Source organism: Coregonus lavaretus (genome assembly GCF_964263955.1).
Source record: "Coregonus lavaretus genome assembly, chromosome: 29".
Classification (NCBI taxonomy): Eukaryota; Metazoa; Chordata; class Actinopteri; order Salmoniformes; family Salmonidae; genus Coregonus; species Coregonus lavaretus.
In genome coordinates this window covers 27588990-27609696 of record NC_140016.1, presented here as the reverse complement: position 1 = coordinate 27609696, position 20707 = coordinate 27588990, and the positions used below count along the sequence as shown (strand labels likewise).

At 40.1% G+C, this 20707-nt stretch overlaps 1 protein-coding gene across 1 annotated transcript; it reads left to right on the top strand.

The window, feature by feature from the left end:
* Positions 1–7324: 7324 nt before the first annotated feature.
* Positions 7325–9655, top strand: LOC311104674 (nanos homolog 1-like; the record flags this gene model as incomplete). Its single annotated transcript, XM_084146548.1, has 1 exon — positions 7325–9655. The coding sequence occupies one exon, from the start codon at positions 7325–7327 to the stop codon at positions 8003–8005; it is 681 nt and encodes a 226-aa protein (XP_084002674.1). The 3' UTR covers positions 8006–9655.
* Positions 9656–20707: the final 11052 nt, after the last annotated feature.

Here is a 20707-nt window from a genome sequence, read left to right as displayed (position 1 = left end):
TTATACTAATACAATTGCTCAGAGAAAGAGATTCTGTTTAAGAATTAATACATTTTTTTCTCAAAAAGATAGGGGTCAAAAATTTTGGCACGCCTGTTTTCAATACTCCGGCACCCACCCAGTGCGAGGATAACGGCATTGAGCCTCTTTCTAAAATGTTTTATGAGACTGGAGAACATATTTGGAGGGATTCTAGACTATTCCTCCATACAGAATCTTTCCAGATCCTTGATCTCCTTTGTCCGCGCTTATGAACTGCCCTCTTCCATTCAAACCACAGGTTTTCAATGGGGCCAGAAAGCTCTGTTTTCATGTTATCTGACCATAGCACCGGTTCAAATCCGAGTGGCGCAGTGGTCTAAGGCACTGCATCGCAGTGCTAGCTGTGCCACTAGAGATCCTGGTTCAAATCCAGGCTCTGTCGTAGCCGGCCGTGACCGGGAGACCCATGGGGCGGCGCACAATTGGCCTAGGGTTGGGGAGGGAATGGCCGGCAGGGGATGTAGCTGAGTTGGTAGAGCATGGTGTTTGCATTGCCAGGGTTGTGTGTTCGATTCCCACATGGTTATGAAAAAAATAAATAATAATGTATGCACTAACTGTAAGTTGCTCTGGATAAGAGCGTCTGCTAAATGACTAAAATGTAAGTGCCAATGCCGTTTAGAAAACTCAGGCATTTACATTTGTTAGATGAAAATAGAGCTCTTTGGCCACACACACCATTGGTGGGTTTGATGTCGAAAGAACGATGCATTTGCAGAAAAGAACCCCATACCTACTGCAATATATGGTGGTGGATCTTTGATGTTATGGGGCTATTTTGCTTCCACTGGTCCAGGGGCCCTTGGTCCTGGGGCCTTTGAACTTTACCCAGTACCAGGATATTTTAGCCAAAAACCTGGTTGCCTCTGCCAGGAGGCTGAAACTCGGCCTCAAGTACACATCAAAATCCACAAACAAATGGTTAATTGACCACAAAATCAACATTTTGCAATGGCCATCTCAGTCTTCAGACTTCAACCCCGTTGAAATCCTGTGGATCCTGTTTTACAAGGGGTGCCAATAATTTTGACCCCTATCTTTTTGAGAAGAAAAAAAAAAACTTGTTAAACAAAATCTCTTTCTCTGAGCAATTGTATTGGTATAAAATATACATTTCCGCATTTTTTCCCCCATAAAATATAGCTCAGTACTTGTATTATTTATTTTATACAATCTTTTTTGCTCATCTTTGTTAAGGGTGCCAATACTTTTGGAGGGGACTGTATGAATCGCATGGTGCACCTCTCATTCAAAACCATTTTAGATGCATGTCAATCATATTATTTGTATTATATGCACATATTAATAACTATTATAAATTATTATTTTGATTGCACTGGGCACTTTAAGAACGAATAGCTCCAGAGATTAGTTTCATTAATCTCTTCTATTCCAATACCAAACACAACAAAACATGCATATATGTCCTGTTGAAATTGTAGTCAAAATGGATTAACTGAGAATGAACCTGATCAAGTGCACCAGCAGTCATCTTTCTTTGTTTCTTGAATCGACATAGTAATGTTGTTCAGCAGACCATTAAGTCAAAAGGGGGGCTTTTGTCTTTGCTAGAATGCACTGAGAGACATTTGTTTGTTTTATATCTCTGGACCTCCTAATGGGTCGTTCCACCAATTCGGTGCCTTTTGCGAAGTGTAACTTGGTAAAAATAAATAAATATTGGATTTCACCTACTTTTAACTTTTTGTCATAAAGAGCCCATGTTCAACATCATAAAAAACACGTTTTCCCATCTCAAGAGGTTAAATAATAATACAAAATACTATAGTAAGTGTCAAATAAAGCAACAGGGTTGACCATTGGGTTGACCGTTACATGGTTGACCGTTACATGGTTGACAGTAACAGGGTTGACCGAAACAGGGTTGAAGATTTCATCTTAAATCAGCCATAAATCCCCTTGTGACAGGAGGAATGGAAGCTTGTTGTGTGCAACATGGAGTGATAACTGAATGCAAGCTTCACCAAAAAATCGAAATTGTTCAAAACTTTCTAGACTGTCTATCTATGGGTAACAGGGTTGATGTGTTATGCTCGACCCGCTCAGTTTTTCAACACAAAACACCAGAAAATTGCAAAAAGAGTAGAACCAGCTCACCTGCTTTTACACTATGATTTGACTATTAGATAAAAAGGAATAGTTTCACGAGAGTTCAGTTCACATAACAGGGTTGACCTTCAAATGAGGGACAGACTTAAATGTATCACTAATGACATGAAATAAATAATAATCTTCAGAAATGACTTTGTCAAGGCAAAAAAATAACTAGGGCTTTACAATGATGGTGAAAACTTGTTGGAATATTGGGGTTAAGTGGGTTAAAATCTTCCTATAAATCACAGAGGGACTTGTCAAAATGCTGCATTTTGGCACTTTAGCAAGTCTTTATTCATATAAAGAATCCAATTTATTGATTTCTCTATGTGGTCTACATTAAAGGGCACTTTTTAAAATTATATATTGGTACACAATTTCTACTTAAAATATCAAAGGGACACAAAAGGCACTCTTTTCGTGGAATGACCCTGATATCTATGCAGCCAGGGCCTCCTTTATTGACTAGCATGCCTTATTGGTCCCATTTATCCCATGCTGCATGGCGGAGTAACAGTCATTGAATGAAACCCTCAGTTATCTATGCAGGCACGCATAGAACACAAAGGCATCGAGGGAGTAAATATGCAATTATGAAGAAACACATTTCCCTGCTATTCAATGAAGGAACAAAAGAGGACTGCATACTTACACATATTTTGTTCACGCAATGTATGACAACAAAAACGAATAAACAGCAGCTTTGCTTTATGGAATGCTTCCCATTAACAATTTGCCATCCTCCTGTGTCTGTTCTAAATCTCTCTGAGGAACAAAGGACTATCAAACCAAAACTGTATTCAGAGGCAAGTCATGGTCAAGTAAAGGCCTAAAGCCTACAGGGGTTGGATGGTAGACTGCTGTGAAACATCATTTTGAACAATTTGGTGGTTCAATATTTGATCAGACACCTTAAGCTATCTATCAAGTGAAATCCAAATTACATTTGTGAAGATTACATTGGGAGAATATGCCCACATTTGCATGAGTAAAAACAACAGTCTAATGGATATTAATGATGAGACACAACACAGGGTCATCTGCTGGCCTGAATAAAGAATAGTCTGTCACAAACCAAGAAAACATAGATACAGGACCAAACACAGGCCAGGTCCACATAATGAGGACAATTTTTAAATGAGTCAGCATTCATCTTTATGATGATCACTATGATGAATCGATTTGTGTAGCTATTCCTGAAAACCCATTAGACATCATTACAGTGATCAATAAGTAACCATATACTGTATTATTTAACCCAGTATCAGAAAGTATTCATACCCCTTGACTTATTGCACATTTTGTTGTATTACAGCCTGAATTCACTATGACAAAGCAAAAACATGTTTTTTAGACATTTTTGCTAATTTATGGAAAATTAAATACAGAAATATCTCATTTACATAAGTATTCACACCCCTGAATCAATACTTTGTAGAAGCACCTTTGGCAGCGATTACAGCTATGAATCTTTCTGGTTAAGTCTCTAAGAGCATTCCACACCTAGATTGTGCAACATTTGCCCAGTATTCTTTCCTAAATTCTTCAGGCTCTGTCAAATTGGTTGTTGATCATTGATAGACAGCCATTTTCAGGTCTTGCCTCTGAGATAAAGTACACCTGAAAACTACACTATGAACACCAAAGCTAAAGAAATGGTTATTTATTGAGGCTACCAACAAGACTATTTATGTGGCAGCCAGAATGCCATGTGCTCTGCATCATGTGACCAATCATCCATACAAACGATAATCTAAGACAGTCAGCTAAAGCAGGCATATTTATTATCCTACACAGTACATCAATAAAGATTTACTGTACATCTACAGGCTTGGTTTCACTCCAGTTGTCCCTTTTCATTTGTGTTTCATAATGTGATACGCATAATTCAAACAAATGCCAATAGGATAAATAATATATTACCACTACATTTACATTACATTTAGGTTATTTAAAATATGCTCTTACCAGAACGACTTACTACTACATACAACAGATTTGGTATATGATTATAAATATTTTTCTAAATGAAATTTGGTAATCAAAGTAAGATTGTTGCAAAACATTTCCAACTTCAACAAGAGGTATATACAGATTGATTTACATTGCATAATTCATCTCCCGCACAATAAACGGGAGTTTTGAAATGTAAATCCAAATCGGTAATGGGGAAAATGTTCACCCTTGCACTACTGGGCAAAACAATACGTATTCTATTGCAAAGCAAATGTGTTACTGGGTCAGCAAATACCTGTATGATGTGCTCTTATTCAGTTTGAGTCCCTAATCAATTTATAGCCAAAGCCCCCATACTAGTGCTATAGATCATTCAGTTGATTCCTTGTCTGACAGGCTCATACTACCTCAACACAGCCAGATCATTTTACATTAATGGATGAGTATTAATCCTTCTCAGTCACAACCAAATTAAGTAATAATGGGCCCATGAATATTTTAGTTATGCTGTCGCGATGCAGAAACACAGGAATCAAATAGGCTCATATATTGTAGGGTAGGCTTTATATTGCACTGGAAAAAGAGTCAAGGATAATATACATTATGTATGCTTATTGAGTCAAAGTGAAAGTATAGGAAAATTCATTGGGTTAGATCCTCCAAGATCAATACCTTCCTCTCTTATGTGCGACTGGGAAAACATTTCTACAAAGTATTAGTTCCTTTTTTATTACTTTGCAGCTCAGTTAACAGCACGGTATGGAGTTCTATTGAAATCCCTTAAAATAGATGTAATCCTCCCAATTGGAGGCGTTTCAACAACCCCCCCTGCACTTTTAATTAGAACTGCAGTCACTCATATGTTATCATTGTTTAAAGAGTTCTGCTTTCGCATTCCAGACTCAGGTAGTTAATCATGGAGAAGGCAGACAGCAGTTAGAGTAGATTACAGTACAGAATGGTACTCTGAGTTGCTTGAATGAGCAAAGTTTCCTGTTTTTTGTCTATTTTACTGCACCGTTAGTTGCGTTGGAAGAAAGCGGATGTTTCTGATTTTCAGAGATAGTCTTTAAAAAATATATTTTTACCTAACTTCCGTTTCCCCTGAAAAACGGAAGTAGGGACTCCGCTCAGGCGTCTTTCTACGCCTGCTACATTAGGTACATTTTACTGTAAAGTATATGAGATGTTAAATGCACTTTGAAGTAAAGTTTGATGTGATAGTTATACAAATTCCTGTTGATAGAGCAACATTAACAATTAAATAATTTTATATCTACCCATGTTTTTGCTCATATTAGTGAACTTTCATGTAGAATAAGCCTACATGTGTTATGCACAATACGTTTAACCATTGCATGTGTTTTGCTCATGTCATGGCCCCAGTCAATGTAAGTGGACACTTATCTTCATTAGTAGGGTATGTTGTATCATCATAGGTTTCAGGTAGCAAACACAGAACCATCAAGGATCATTGGATTACTTTTTGGGGTTTTGGGTCAACTGTAGCATTGCGCAGAAGCTTGATGATGTCATCCTAACTAGGATCCACTGGGCCCACACAGTCCCCCAGTGGCAGAGGAGTGAAATTACATTTTGTTATTTCAAAGGGAATGCAGTCCACAATAGAATAGTAGCCTGATAATAGACTACTGGCCTGTGAGAGTGCTAGCCTAAATCCAGTACCCTCTGCCTATATATTCCATTATACCCTGTCTTCCATTATACTATCACAGTACATCCACATTATTCATTCTCCTTGTGTACTTTCCAACTTACACCTGTATCTCTGTTCCATTTTTGTCGATCCATGAGATACAGTCAAAATCGAGATTCTATTCTGAGACTTTTGTGTTTTGCGGATCCATCATTTTCCCTGCATGCACCTTGTCAACTCTGTATATGCTCCTGCCTCCCCGTACTCCTCTCTTTGTTGCTTGAATATAGTCAAATATGCAAATGAGGGCTATTCCACTGTATAAATGTGAGTGACATTTATCTGTGATCATTAGGGCTCTGTACTCAGGGAGGGGGGATTGGAGAGGGTGACTTAAAGGGCAACACAGTTTGCCTTCATTCAGCCCTCAGCTTGTAGAACAATGTGGCTTGACGGAGGAGGTTTTTCACACACTGCCAAAGCCACAGCAGGAACACTCTAAAAGGGGAATACCGAAGTAAATCTACTGAAAAACTATGACAAGCACTGTATTCTGCAATATAACCTACGAAACCACCACTACCCCTCCAAAATACACTGTAGGCCTACTACATGGCGAGAATCATGATATCAGTGACAAATATGTATAATTAAATTCTAATACTGTAGTTTGCTGTGGGGAATACCTTATGTAAATTTGGTTAATGATGAGTGTTACAGTATCTCATAGTCACTGCATCCATCAAGTGAAAGTTCAAATTGGCTAACCAATAGTAAGGACATAAGCCTACATATCACAGAAAAGGATATGGCATTGCTGTTGTTATCATAGTATCCAGCTCATCGCCTATGTGAAATACTCAGCGATATGACAAGAGTCAGGTGGGAAATGTTGTATCACTGTGGTAGAGAGGGTGCTCTAGGAACAAAGGGCTTTTATGCATGCATGGTCTTGAAAGGGTTCAGGTGTGCACCAGAAATGCGCACAAACATGTGTATGCAAGCTACTTGAGTAGGCTTTGACATCGCAACCACAATGAACTCCCTATCCCCAGTGTAGGCTATTAATACTGTGCTGCCCGGGACAGAGAACGATGCCTTGACTGCGTAGCTAAATCCTGCCCTACTGTAAAGCTACGGGTGTATTGGGGTTCACTGCTCTGAACAGAGATGACTGGTGCGTAATGCAACCATTTAAAAAACAATGAAATCAATAGCATATTTTTGTGTAGTCTATGCTATGTGATTATCATATGAGGGTGTTTTACAACCAGCCTCTGCCTATCCGGACCATATTGGATTTTTTCGCCCTTTCCAAACGTACCCTTGAAGAGAAAGACTGCGCTTCAACCTGATCATAAACTTGGTTTGAGAAGAGAGCCCCGCCCTCCTTTCAGCTTTCCTTGACTCCTTATAAACAGCAAGCCTGTTGTACTAGCGCTTAACACAAGAACATTGGAGCAGTCCACAGTTCACCAACCACCCTGGAAACGAACTCTGGCAGTAAATTTGGAGGATTACATTGGTGCTTGTGCATAGAAACGAGAAGCTATCATGGATTTTCTCAATCATAACTATTTGAGTGCGCGCAACCCATATGACTATACCTTTAATTTTTGGAACGACTATCTGGGTCTGTCGACGTTGGTCACGAAGAATAACAAGCACATGATGCCCGAAAGCCCAAACTCCATCACCGAGTCCCTGAAAGCAACTCTGGGTTTGGATGACTCCCCAGCATGTGCGTGCGTAATCTCCGGCAGTGGGGAAGGTGGTCACCTGGACTGCTGTTGTCCATCTGTGAGCCCCCTGCCTACCTCCATCCTGGACTTGAAGGAGCGCTTTTCAATTCTGAGCCCATTCCAAAACCAAATTGGTGGTGTCCCACTACAAGACCGGGACTTGGGCTTCGGGGGAAGCTTCGCAGGATTTGATCTGTTCGGAGTGGAGAGGAAGATGCGCAAGCCAACGTCCAGGAATAAACAGGAGCCCAAAATCTGTGTATTCTGCAGGAATAATGGTGCACCGGAGGAGGTGTATGGCTCCCACGTTCTGAAGACACCGGACGGGAGGGTGGTGTGCCCCATTCTTCGGGCTTACACATGCCCTCTTTGCAGCGCCAATGGTGATAATGCGCACACAATTAAGTACTGTCCACTCTCCAAAGATCAACCAGCCCAGCGACCATTAAAGGGAGGGAGGGCAGTGGGTGGTAAACGAATGAAAATATTCTAGAGATAGATTTTTACACGAATAAAGAAACTAAATTGAATTGCACTGAACAATTTTCAGATGACTGTTTCGATTGCGGCTATAGCATATCCCAGTCCTAACTGCTAAGGCTACATGATTTCGTAAACAAAAAATATACCGATCTTATTCTTTTTCCAAAATCTCTTATATTTTTATAGTTGCTTTATTCACATAGATTATTTTATTCGTTATACATTGAATTTATTTTCTTATAGTGTGTAGCTATTTGAGTGTTCATTTAAATTTACCTATATTCATAATCACAATGTGTGAATAAATGCTGAGTGTTTTGTGGGGAACATGGATTTAGCAGGGCGTGAGGGTGTGATTGTCATGTTGCCAGTACGTTTTACTGTAAGCTTAGCCTACTAGCTATTTCTTTTGTCTTTGAAAACCAAAGTTGTGTATGCCATTAAACAAGCTAAGAATGTTCATGAATGAAAGCAATTTCAATTCAAGATGTCTGTAAAACAAGGTATGGCACTTTGAGGCCCATTCCTCTGTCTGCTACGCCACAACACAGTTTCAAACTTGCTCTGATTTAATATCTGTAGCATGAAAACAACAAGACAATGAAGTCTCTGTTATGGCCTGTTGTTTTCTGTGTAACTTCATAATCAATAGTAGCCAAGCCAAATTACTTTCATCTCTCATGTAGCACACCAGTTGGTTTCATCACCCAGGCTTATGAATAATCATTACCCAAATAAGAGATACCCTTGATGTTTACATTACCAAGAGAGGGTAACACACTGGATTTAATTGCTTGTAGGTATCTCTTTCATGCAGTCTTTCTTTTATCAACAATGACATGTTGTTTTTTTGTCTACCCCAAAAAGTCTTCAACAGAGGACTGCACTGGGGATTCAATGAGTGCGCTGTAATAGTGGAGTCAGGGGGACATTTCACTTAGAGAAAATAGTTGGATAGCGCAAATGAATGTTATTAAACAAGCTTTTCTAAAAACCAATGTATTAGCGCCTTTTTGCATTATTTCCCTGAATGAATCCAAAAAGATGCAAAACTATTGTGAATGTACGATGGAAAGTTGTCACTTGCAGGACTGCACATTTCTGACAGTTATGTTTACCAAAGGATTATACAATTTTAATGAAGTGAAGTGAGGAAGAGAGTATTGTATATAAAGTTGAGTGACGTTTATTCAGTATTTTAACATTTCAAGTGACTTCAGAGGGTTCTACCTCAACAAGATTTTGTACTTACATGTAAAATGTCAACAGCAGTTTATTAGTATAGTGCTGCCATTTATAATAAGGGTTTTTAATAGTATTTTTGATCTTTGTATAACATAATTTTATTTTTGTTCCTGCATTCAGACATGACAAAAGTGAATTTCCAATAAGCTCTAAGCATTCTTCACCAAAAAAGGTGATGGTCTGTGCATAGTGATATCCGTACTTTTTAAATGTAGTTGTTCAATGTTACATTCTTGAGGGTGTGTGCAAGAGAATGGAATCTATTGAAAACCATTGACAATTTGCCACTTTTAATAGAGGTTTTTGATTAAAAGAAATTAGAAAAATAAACACTGTTGAACTTTGTTATTTGTATTTTACCACAATTTCCCTGTATGATGCCTGATCAGAATAAAATGATATGAATTAATCAGAGAAATAAACATCTCATCAATTTTTTTAGCTCATGCCTTGATTTTATTGATCAACTTGATAGACACATACCTCATTCACCAGTTTACATAAACAGTATGCCATTGCTATTGTTAGATCTTCAATGTAGGCTAGAAAATACCATTAAAGATTGCACATATCATTCTTGGCCCTATCTGTCATTGGCTCAGCCCACATAACTTTAAAGACCATACTTCAACAGATGGGGGGAGCTGTCTTCCTCCGCTCTAGAAGTCAAAGTCTCTCTGCTTGAGAGCCAATCTTAGTTGGACGAACAAAGCCCAACGGTTGTTCCGAGCACTTGCCCGTTGTTTATGAAGGCTGCCCACTCTGGAATGTCCAAGCCTGTGTGCCTCCCCATTCAACACGGATCATGTTTGCACTGAAGTCTATTGAATAACTGCCCCCTCTCCTAGCCTCTCCGCCTCCTATTTCTGGAATGGCAGCAGCCAGCAGCCCATAACTTCTGGACCCCTTCTGAGAAAAGGGGAATTCAGAAGGCAGACATTACAGTAGGCTCTTGGGGACTGTTTTGAGGCCTTGAGCACAGCCATCCACACCTCTCAGCCCTCTCCTCTCCTCTCTTCCTCTCTCTCTTTCTCCAGCTGGGGCCCTGCATTAAAAATGGATGAATACTAAGTGCAACAGGGATTTATCTCTCGGAGTACCGTGGTGGGGAAAAGCCTGGCGGGTATCATTTCAGACAAACATGGCCACCATAACAGGCCCTATTCCCCTGCCGCCCCACCCCATTAGCTGTGCTGCAAACAGGATTTGAGTAATCTAGTTAGTTCCACCATTTATGAGATGCATATCTTACATTATATAATGATGGGAAATGGCTGCCTGTCAATAGCATACTGTAAGCCTATACTATGCAGTTAATAGTCTTTGTACATAGTATGAGGAGGAATTCTATGGATTATGGCTTTATGTGTTATGTAATGACTTCAAACTGTAAACAAATAATGCTTCTTATTACCATAATAGAAGTAGGAATAGAGAAACATGCACAACAAAACAGGCTGTGGCAATAGGAGGTAGACCTAATGCCATCAAGTTAAAATAACCTCACCAGCATCACTTAGCACATAACATGGGTCCTCTAAGTAATATCTACAATCTACCATAGGTCTACTTTATGGGCGTGGTCCCAGTCAGTAGGGGCCATACAGTAACTAGCTGGTGAGCTCTATACCAGATGCTTCCACCTGGAAAAGGAACCTGCAACTCTCTAGACACTACTTTTGTAGCCCTGACCTCTATTATACAATGCTGAATAAACATGGATCACTATGTCTATTACAGAGTGCTGGCGCGTATCGACTCAGCTGTTGCTGTTGGGATAGACTAACAGGACACACAGTTAAGTGGACCCATGGGCCCTCATAGGCCCCTATGTCATTTTCGACATTATAAAAAATATTGAAGACAGATAATTGCTTACAGGGCAAGGCGTCACACTTATTGATAATAGCATGTTCATATTAGACATCATTCATTAATGAAGGACTTTTATTCGACATTCAAATGGTCATATGTTAAGATTGACGTTTGCTGAGTTTGTTAATGTCTATTATTAAACCCATATTTGTTGGATTACTGTCACTATAGTGCTCTTTCCTATATAATGTTATGTACTGAATGCAATTTACAAAGCACACCCATGCTTCGATTTTCAAACCCCTTCATTCACCCTTCATACCTGGGTGTGCCTCAAATGGCAGACCTGTAGCGACATCCCTCATACCAATTTTCCTAATTTGGGGAGGTGCACAACAGCAATTTGACACAGTGCACTTGCAGGGCAAGCACACTATCCCTGTGCCAATAGAATGAACACACTTGGCAGGCTGTAGAACGCAAGGTCGCTTATATACTTTGGCCCATGTTACAGAGTAGTCCTCTTTGAAGATGAATTCAGTGCATACACTAACTCATTGCAGAAAGACAGAATTGCAATCAACCAGAATAGCACAATTCATTACAATTGGCCTGAGGTTGTTGCTTTCTTACTGTAATAGCCAATACTTTGGTGCTAAATTCTTATTTTCTTTCTCATTCAATTATGCAGAGGAGTGGATAGCTGGGGGGTAGTCTCTGTTACAGATTGAGATTGGGGTATAATAAAAAGCATGAGCTGGAGCACACCCAGAGAAAATGATTTTGTGTGGAGGTGCTGACTAACGGTGAATAAACTGTAAGCTATAAAATGAAATAAAGAGAGTCGCACACTCCATATAGATAAACCCCCAGTCATCTATTGGGTAAAACACCAACGTTTCGGCATCACTGTGCCTTCTTCAGGGTTACAGATTGAGATTGGACCTGTGAAAGTACAGTAACAGAAAATACATGATTTATGCTACAATGGAAGTGGTACTGTCATGATGTGTATTCCTATGGGAGATTCCTATGGGCGCTAGTATAGCCAAGCAGGGAAGCATCTGTTAACCACATGAAGGGACCACATAAGACAAAGTATACTACATCATTGGCTTTCTATAGGTTTTGTTGCTTTTAATGTGCCAAACCAATACCTAGATACAATGAGTCATCAGTATAAGCCTGAAGCTGTGGGGGAAGAAAAACAACTCATAATATGTTACCTATTTATACTGAAATCGATTTAAGATCTGGCATATTGCCCTTTGATGTCAGTTGTCAAGTATGCGTTGTGATATGTGCAATTATACAGTTGGTGTTGCTGCAAAATATTATTTTACTCCCAAAATCCTAAGCCTAACCTTATACAATAAAAGTTTAAATACTTTCGGTAGGTTCCTAATTAAAGTCTCTGTATGTGTTTTGGCAGTGGGAAAATTCCAGAGCTTTATAGAGCTCCCATGAGGTTGTGGTTTGGGTGAGATGCACAGTAATGCGTTTGTGACGCAAACTGGAGGAAATTGCAGAAGCTTCCTGCACAACTGTGCTTTTGTACTACTTCCAGGTGGATAGCAGGCCTGGCTGTACAGTCCATGGGAGGGTTTTCAATAAGATGTGAGGCTGAATGGCCAAGGCTAAAATGTGTCTCAACAGTGCCCCCTACAGGCTGATAGATTAAGTACACATGCAAGCACACAACACACACACACAGATTGAAAGAGAGAGAGAGATACTTTAACTATTTGCACATTGTTACAACACTGTATATATGCATAATATGACATTTGAAATGTCTTTATTCTTTTGGAACTTCTGAGTGTAATGTTTACTGTTAATATTGATTGTTTATTTGACTTTTGTTTACTATCTGCTTCACTTGCTTTGGCAATGTTAACATACGTTTCCCATGCCAATAAAGCCCTTAAATGGAATTGAAATTGAATTGAAATTGAAATTGAATTGAGAGAGAGAGAGAGAGAGAGAGAGAGAGAGAGAGAGAGAGAGAGAGAGAGAGAGAGAGAGAGAGAGAGAGAGAGAGAGAGAGAGAGAGAGAGAGAGAGATACCCCCGTGTACTTCCCAGTCAAAAGCCAAAGGATTATTTAGGCAGGAAGTCTGGAGATTTAAGACTATGCCTCCCCCCGCCCCTCAGACCCCCGCCCCTCTATAACAAAGAACAAACAGCAAAAAAATATACATGATCAAATGCAAATCTTAGAATCAACTATTAAAGACTACCAGAACCCACTGGATTCTCCAATTACATTGAATGAACTACAGGACAAAATACAAGCCCTCCAACCCAAAAAGGCCTGTGGTGTTGATGGTATCCTCAATGAAATGATAAAATATACAGACCACAAATTCCAATTGGCTCTTTAACATCATCCTTAGCTCTGGCATCTTCCCCAATATTTGGAACCAAGGACTGATCACCCCAATCCACAAAAGTGGAGACAAATTCGACCCCAATAACTACCGTGGGATATGCGTCAACAGCAACCTTGGGAAAATCCTCTGCATTTTAACATTAACAGCAGACTAGTTCATTTCCTCAGTGAAAACAATGTACTGAGCAAATGACAAATTGGCTTTTTACCAAATTACCGTACGACAGACCACATATTCACCCTGCACACCCTAATTGACAAACAAACAAACCAAACCAAAGGCAAAGTCTTCTCATGCTTTGTTGATTTCAAAAATGCTTTTGACTCAATTTGGCATGAGGGTCTTCTATGCAAATTGATGGAAAGTGGGGTTGAGGGAAAAACATACAACATTATAAAATCCATGTACACAAACAACAAGTGTGCAGTTAAAATTGGCAAAAACACACACATTTCTTTCCACAGGGCCGTGGTGTGAGACAGGGATGCAGTTTAAGCCCCACCCTCTTCAACATATATATCAACGAATTGGCGAGGGCACTAGAACAGTCTGCAGCACCGGCCTCACCCTACTAGAATCTGAAGTCAAATGTCTACTGTTTGCTGATGATCTGGTGCTTCTGTCACCAACCAAGGAGGGCTTACAGCAGCACCTAGATCTTCTGTACAGATTCTGTCAGACCTGGGCCCTGACAGTAAATCTCAGTAAAACAAAAATAATGGTGTTCCAAAAAAGGTCCAGTTGCCAGGACCACAAAAACAAATTCCATCTAGACACCATTGCCCTAGAGCACACAAAAAACTATACATGCCTCGGCCTAAACATCAGCGCCACAGGTACCTTTCACAAAGCTGTGAACGATCTGAGAGACAAGGCAAGAAGGGCCTTCTATGCCATCAAAAGGAACATAAAATTTGACATACCAATTAGGATCTGGCTAAAAATACTTTAATCAGTTATTGAACCCATTGCCCTTTATGGTTGTGAGGTCTGGGGTCCGCTCACCAACCAAGAATTCACAAAATGGGACAAACACCAAATTGAGACTATGCATGCAGATATCAAAATCCAGAAAAGAGACGTTAAATTCTATAACCACTTAAAAGGAAGCGATTCCCAAACCTTCCATAACAAAGCCATCACCTACAAAGAGATTAATTTGGAGAAGAGTCCCCTAAGTAAGCTGGTCCTGGGCTCTATTCACAAACACAAACAGACCCCACAGAGCCCCAGGACAACAACAACACAATTAGACCCAACCAAATCACGAGAAAACAAAAAGACAATTACTTGACACATTGAAAATAATTAACAAAAAAACCCAGAGCAAACTAGAATGCTATTTGGCTCTAAACAGAGAGTACACAGTGGCAGAATACCTGACCACTGTGACTGAACCAAACCTAAGGAAAGCTTTGACTATGTACAGACTCAGTGAGCATAGCCTTGCTATTGAGAAAGGCCGCTGTAGGCAGACCTGGCTCTCAAGAGAAGAAAGGCTGTGTGCACACTGCCCACAAAATGAGGTGGAAACTGAGCTGCACTTCCTAACCTCCTGCCAAATGTATGACCATATTAGAGACACATATTTCCCTCAGATTACAGAGATCCACAAAGAATTCGAAAACAAATCCAATTTTGATAAACTCCCTTATCTACTGGGTGAAAAACCACAGTGTGCCATCACAGCAGCAAGACTTGTGACCTGTTTCCACAAGAAAAGGGCAACTAGTGAAGAACAAACAACATTGTAAATACAACCCATATTTATGTATATTTTTTTCCCATTTGTACTTTAACTATTTGCACGTTGTTACAACACTGTATATATATACATAATATGACATTTGAAATGTCTTTATTCTTTTAGAACTTCTGAGTGTAATGTTTACTGTTAATATTTATTGTTTATTTCACTTTTGTTTACTATCTACATCACTTGCTTTGGCAATGTTAATATACGTTTCCCATGCCAATAAAGCCCTTAAATTGAAATTGAATTGAAAGAGAGAGAGAGAGAGAGAGAGAGAGCGAGAGAGAGAGAGCAGAGAGAGAGAGAGAGAGCGAGAGAGGAGAGAGAGAGAGAGAGAGAGAGAGAGCGAGAGAGAGAGAGAGAGCGAGAGAGAGAGATACATACGTTTCCCATGCCAATAAAGCCCTTAAATTCAAATTCAAATTTAATTGAGAGAGCGAGAGAGAGAGAGAGAGAGAGAGAGAGAGAGAGAGAGAGAGAGAGAGAGAGAGAGAGAGAGAGAGAGAGAGAGAGAGAGAGAGAGAGAGAGAGAGAGAGAGAGAGAGAGAGAGAGAGAGGTAACTTCCACAAAGCTGTGAACGATCTGAGAGACAAGGCAAGAAGGGCCTTCTATGCCATCAAAAGGAACATAAAATTTGACATACCAATTAGGATCTGGCTAAAAATACTTGAATCAGTTATAGAACCCATTGCCCTTAATGGTTGTGAGGTCTGGGGTCCGCTCACCAACCAAGAAATCACAAAATGGGACAAAAACCAAATTGAGACTCTGCATGCAGAATTCTGCAAAAACATCCTCTGTGTACAACGTAAAACACCAGATAATGCATGCAGAGCAGAATTAGGCCAATACCCACTAATTATCAAAATCCAGAAAAGAGCCGTTAAATTCTATAACTACTTAAAAGGAAGCGATTCCCAAACCTTGCATAACAAAACCATCACCTACAGAGAGATGAACTTGGAGAAGAGTCCCCTAAGTAAGCTGGTCCTGGGGCTCTGTTCACAAACACAAACAGACTCCACACAGCCCCAGGACAACAACAACAACAACAACAACACAATTAGACCCAACCAAATCATGAGAAAACAAAAAGATAATTACTTGACACATTCGAAAGAACAAACAAAAAAACTGAGCAAACTAGAATGCTATTTGGCCCTAAACAGAGAGTACACAGTGGCAGAATACCTGACCACTGTGACTGACCCAAACCTAAGGAAAGCTTTGACTATGTACAGACTCAGTGAGCATAGCCTTGCTATTGAGAAAGGCCGCTGTAGGCAGACCTGGCTCTCAAGAGAAGACAGGCTATGTGCACACTGCCCACAGAATGAGGTGAAAACTGAGCTGCACTTCCTAACCTCCTGCCAAATGTATGACCATATTAGAGACACATATTTCCCTCAGATTACAGCGATCCACAAAGACTTTGAAAACAAACCAAATTTTGATAAACTCCCTTATCTACTGGGTGAAAAACCACAGTGTGCTATCACAGCTGCAATATTTGCAACCAGTGAAGAACAAACACCATTGTAAATACAACCCATATTTATGTTTATTTATTTTCCCATTTGTACTTTAACTATTTGCACATTGTTACAACACTGTATATATATACATAATATGACATTTGAAATGTCTTTATTCTTTTGAAACTTCTGAGTGTAATGTTTACTGTTAATATTTATTGTTTATTTCAGTTTTGTTTACTATCTACTTCACTTGCTTTGGCAATGTTATACGTTTCCCATGCCAATAAAGCCCTTAAATTGAAATGAGAGAGAGAGAGAGAGAGAGAGAGAGAGAGAGAGAGAGAGAGAGAGAGAGAGAGAGAGAGAGAGAGAGAGAGAGAGAGAGAGAGAGAGAGAGAGAGAGAGAGAGAGAGAGAGAGAGAGAGAGAGAGAGAGAGAGAGAGAGAGAGAGAGAGAGAGAGAGAGAGAGAGAGAGAGGCTATGGTTTCTTTCAGTAAACAGCTGTAATATACGTGTTGTGTGCCATGCGTTTCGGGGGATTCAGTGAGTATGACAGTATAGTAAAATTGCTAGTACTTTAGCACCACCTGGTGTTGCTTGGTAACCATCAACATTAGATGACAGAAAAAGAGGAGTAGACCTACTGTAGTGTAATTGAGTTCCACAAGGTGTCAGTCTTATACAAGCCTGGAAAAATGCCTTTTTGGATCACAGTGAATAATAAAGCTACACTCTGGAGTCTGGGTTTCAGCCCAATGGGAGCCCTGACTTCATTTGGAACAGTAGCTGCTCTCATTTATAGGTGGAGCTATGAATGCCAGGGTTGACGTCAATGAATTCGACATGATAATTTCGGACATATTTTGAAGCTATAGATCAAATCGAATTTTTTATTTGTCACATGCTTCGTAAACAACAGTGAAATGATACTTAAGGGCCATTCTCAACAATGCAGAGAGAAAAAAATTGAAATAATAACAATAGGAATAAATACACAATGAGTAACGATAACTTGGCTATATACACTAGGTACCAGTAACCGAGTCGATGTGCACGGGTATGTTGTTTGTTTACAATTCACTCAAATGACAAATAAAATATTAACAATTCGTTAGTGAATTCTTACATTTTAGGGTATGAAAGGTGATACATTTGTACTTAGCTCATAGATATTGCGGCTTTAAGATTAATACCATGTATTTATAATATGGTAAACATCAGCTACAGTACATAGCTAGTATTTACTGTAAAACTTGTTCAAGGTGTTTGCATTACCAGTGAAAGGGCACACTTTACATTTACAAGCAAACAATATGCTTTATTTAAACGTTTCCTCACTTAGTATATTGCTGTTGCTTAACATGAATGAATGAGACAAACGTGGCATAGTTTAGGTTATGTGGAATAGATCTTGTTTGGGACCACGGTGCAGCAATGATAGTAGATCCATCTGTTGCTCTATTCTATTGAACATGTCTTCACAAAGACTCAAGCTGTTATATCTGTGTGTGTGTGTGTGTGTGTGTGTGTGTGTGTGTGTGTGTGTGTGTGTGTGTGTGTGTGTGTGTGTGTGTGTGTGTGTGTGTATGTGGTGTTGTGTGCGTGCGTGCGTGTTTGCGTGCGTGCGTGCGTGTGAATGAGAAACTTGTGATGCAAGGCGGCCCCTAACAAGACCCCCACAGATGTAAGTACCTTTTAAAACACTAGATGGCGCTATTATATAATAGTAGTCACTGCAACCAACACAGCACACTTCACTTGTATAGTGCTCCTCCACAATGACCTGGCTGTGAAGTCAATGCTGCACTGAAAGAGAATAGTTTATTCGTTACCACTAACCAGAAGCCTGCAGCTAGCTGTACAATCAACTGGCTAATACAGTACAGGTGTGCCCCATTAGCTACACATACCCCTTGGCTCATGTTAATTTATGACCTATAACAACCTATTACAATTTCGCAATCACCCAATATTCTATGTGTGTGCAGTTTTCAAGGGGATGATAAGTAGTTACATTACACCTGCAAATTAGGTGTAATGTTGTTATTTGGGGACAAAATTGTGATTATGCAATCACAGCAGGACAAGGGCTCTCAATGGCCAATGATAACATTATCCGTTGGTAAGTCTAGCCAGGCAAACATAGATAGTGGATTTCAGCTAGATCTCCTCCACGCACTATTACGCAATACAGACGTAGAAAGTGCTATATAAACAACCTCTCAATTACAGTGGATGTGAAACAAACTGAGCTACATGCTTGGATGGATACTACTGTGGCTAGAAGGCTTACAGGTTTACAGACTTATTGTACTACGTTACAATTAGTGGTTGGTTAAATATCCTTTCCATAAAAAGGCATTGGTTTAGAAAAACAAAATGCAATCAAACATTTGTACACCAAATAGTCTGGTGAAATTCAAAATTTCAACCATTTGATCTTTATTGGTGGTCACAGACATTTGATTTATTTTGTGTAATACCACTTAAGATAAATATTTGTTTTTAGATGTATTGTGAACCCCCTCTTCTAGGTCTACAGTTGATATAATTTCATTTATAATTTGTGACATATTTTGCAGGATATGAGATATTTCCCTAAAAACAGGAAAACCCTCAGCAAACCCTCAAAAACACAACAATAGCACAAAAGTATTTTAGGACCAAACCATCTGCTACACTCACTATTAATCCTCACTTAACACACCAAGCATAACTCAGCGAGTATCCAGATCAGTTCCAAAGGAATTTAACCATTCACAGCTTCTCAAAGAAGCCCCAAATAATAGCAGACAGCAGTGAGGTTTTTATTGCTTCCCCCATGAATGTTAAGGCAATATGGTCTCAGGCTGGCCAGGGGTGGGGATTGACTTGTTTCCAAACGCTTAATTCAATTTGTCATCTCCATTCAGGGGGCTCAAGTGGTCTAATTTGTGTTAATGAGGGGTAATAAAGTCATAGCCCCCTATATTACTGCCAGGGGGAGGGGTGGGGCCATGAAGGAGATGTATACATGTGGGGAGGGAGGTGTATTGACTCTTTGGGGTCTCAGGCAGCCTGCCTGGCTCTGTCGTTCGCTCGCCATCTCTCCATCACACGGCTATCAGCAGACCACCGCCCCCTCCCCGCCTGGCCTCCATTGTCCCCCTAATTAGATGGCCTTTGTTGGGCAAATGCTGCCGCCATCTGGTCGGCTGTCAGGGCCCCAGCAGGGCCGGGACTGGGCCATTGTGGTGTGGCCACGGGTCTGTGGCCCTCCTCTCCTCCTAGCCTCCTTCTTTCCTCCCCTGGCTACAATAGGTACCTCTGGCCCAGTTTCCCCTCTGGCTGTCACCACAAGGGCCCTTTCACACTTTAAGGAATTAGGGAAAGATTGATGTACCCTCTGTCGACGTGAGTGCACCAAAGGGCACGGCTCTGGGACTGTCTTTTTCCCTGACCATGTTGAGGGGAGAAGGCAACAGGCCCTGTTTACAAACAGCCACACCCCTTTTTACTTGTCTTGGTTGATCGTAAGCCAGCAGGCTTGCTGACTTAACTTCACATTGCCATTTGATTGATTCACAGTTAGGTTTGTTCAGTGGATTGTCAGGGCCTTGAAGATATATCGATTTATATTTGGATCGATTTGTATTTTGGTATGTGGTCTTGTCATATCTTTCTTGCTAGAGGGTTGTAACGACTAACACAATCTCATCCTAAATCTAAAGCACACTGTGGGATTGTGTCATTGTGATGGCTGCATTCTTTCTCCATAGTGAGAGATCTCCTGGTTCAGTAGATGGCAGTGTGGTCTTGGTCAATGGTCATGATGACTGGTCTACCACATGAAGATATACTTTACTCTCCATGGTATGATCCACTCTGATCATCAGAGACTGGGCCCTTTGCTATTGAACATTTGATATAGTCATGCGAAATGGACAACCTCATGTGAAAACAGAGGCTAAAACAAGTTGCACAGGATGAACAAAATCCATACTAGCATCCTCCGTGCTTCTCTCACTGTGTGTTGTTTTTTAGGGGGA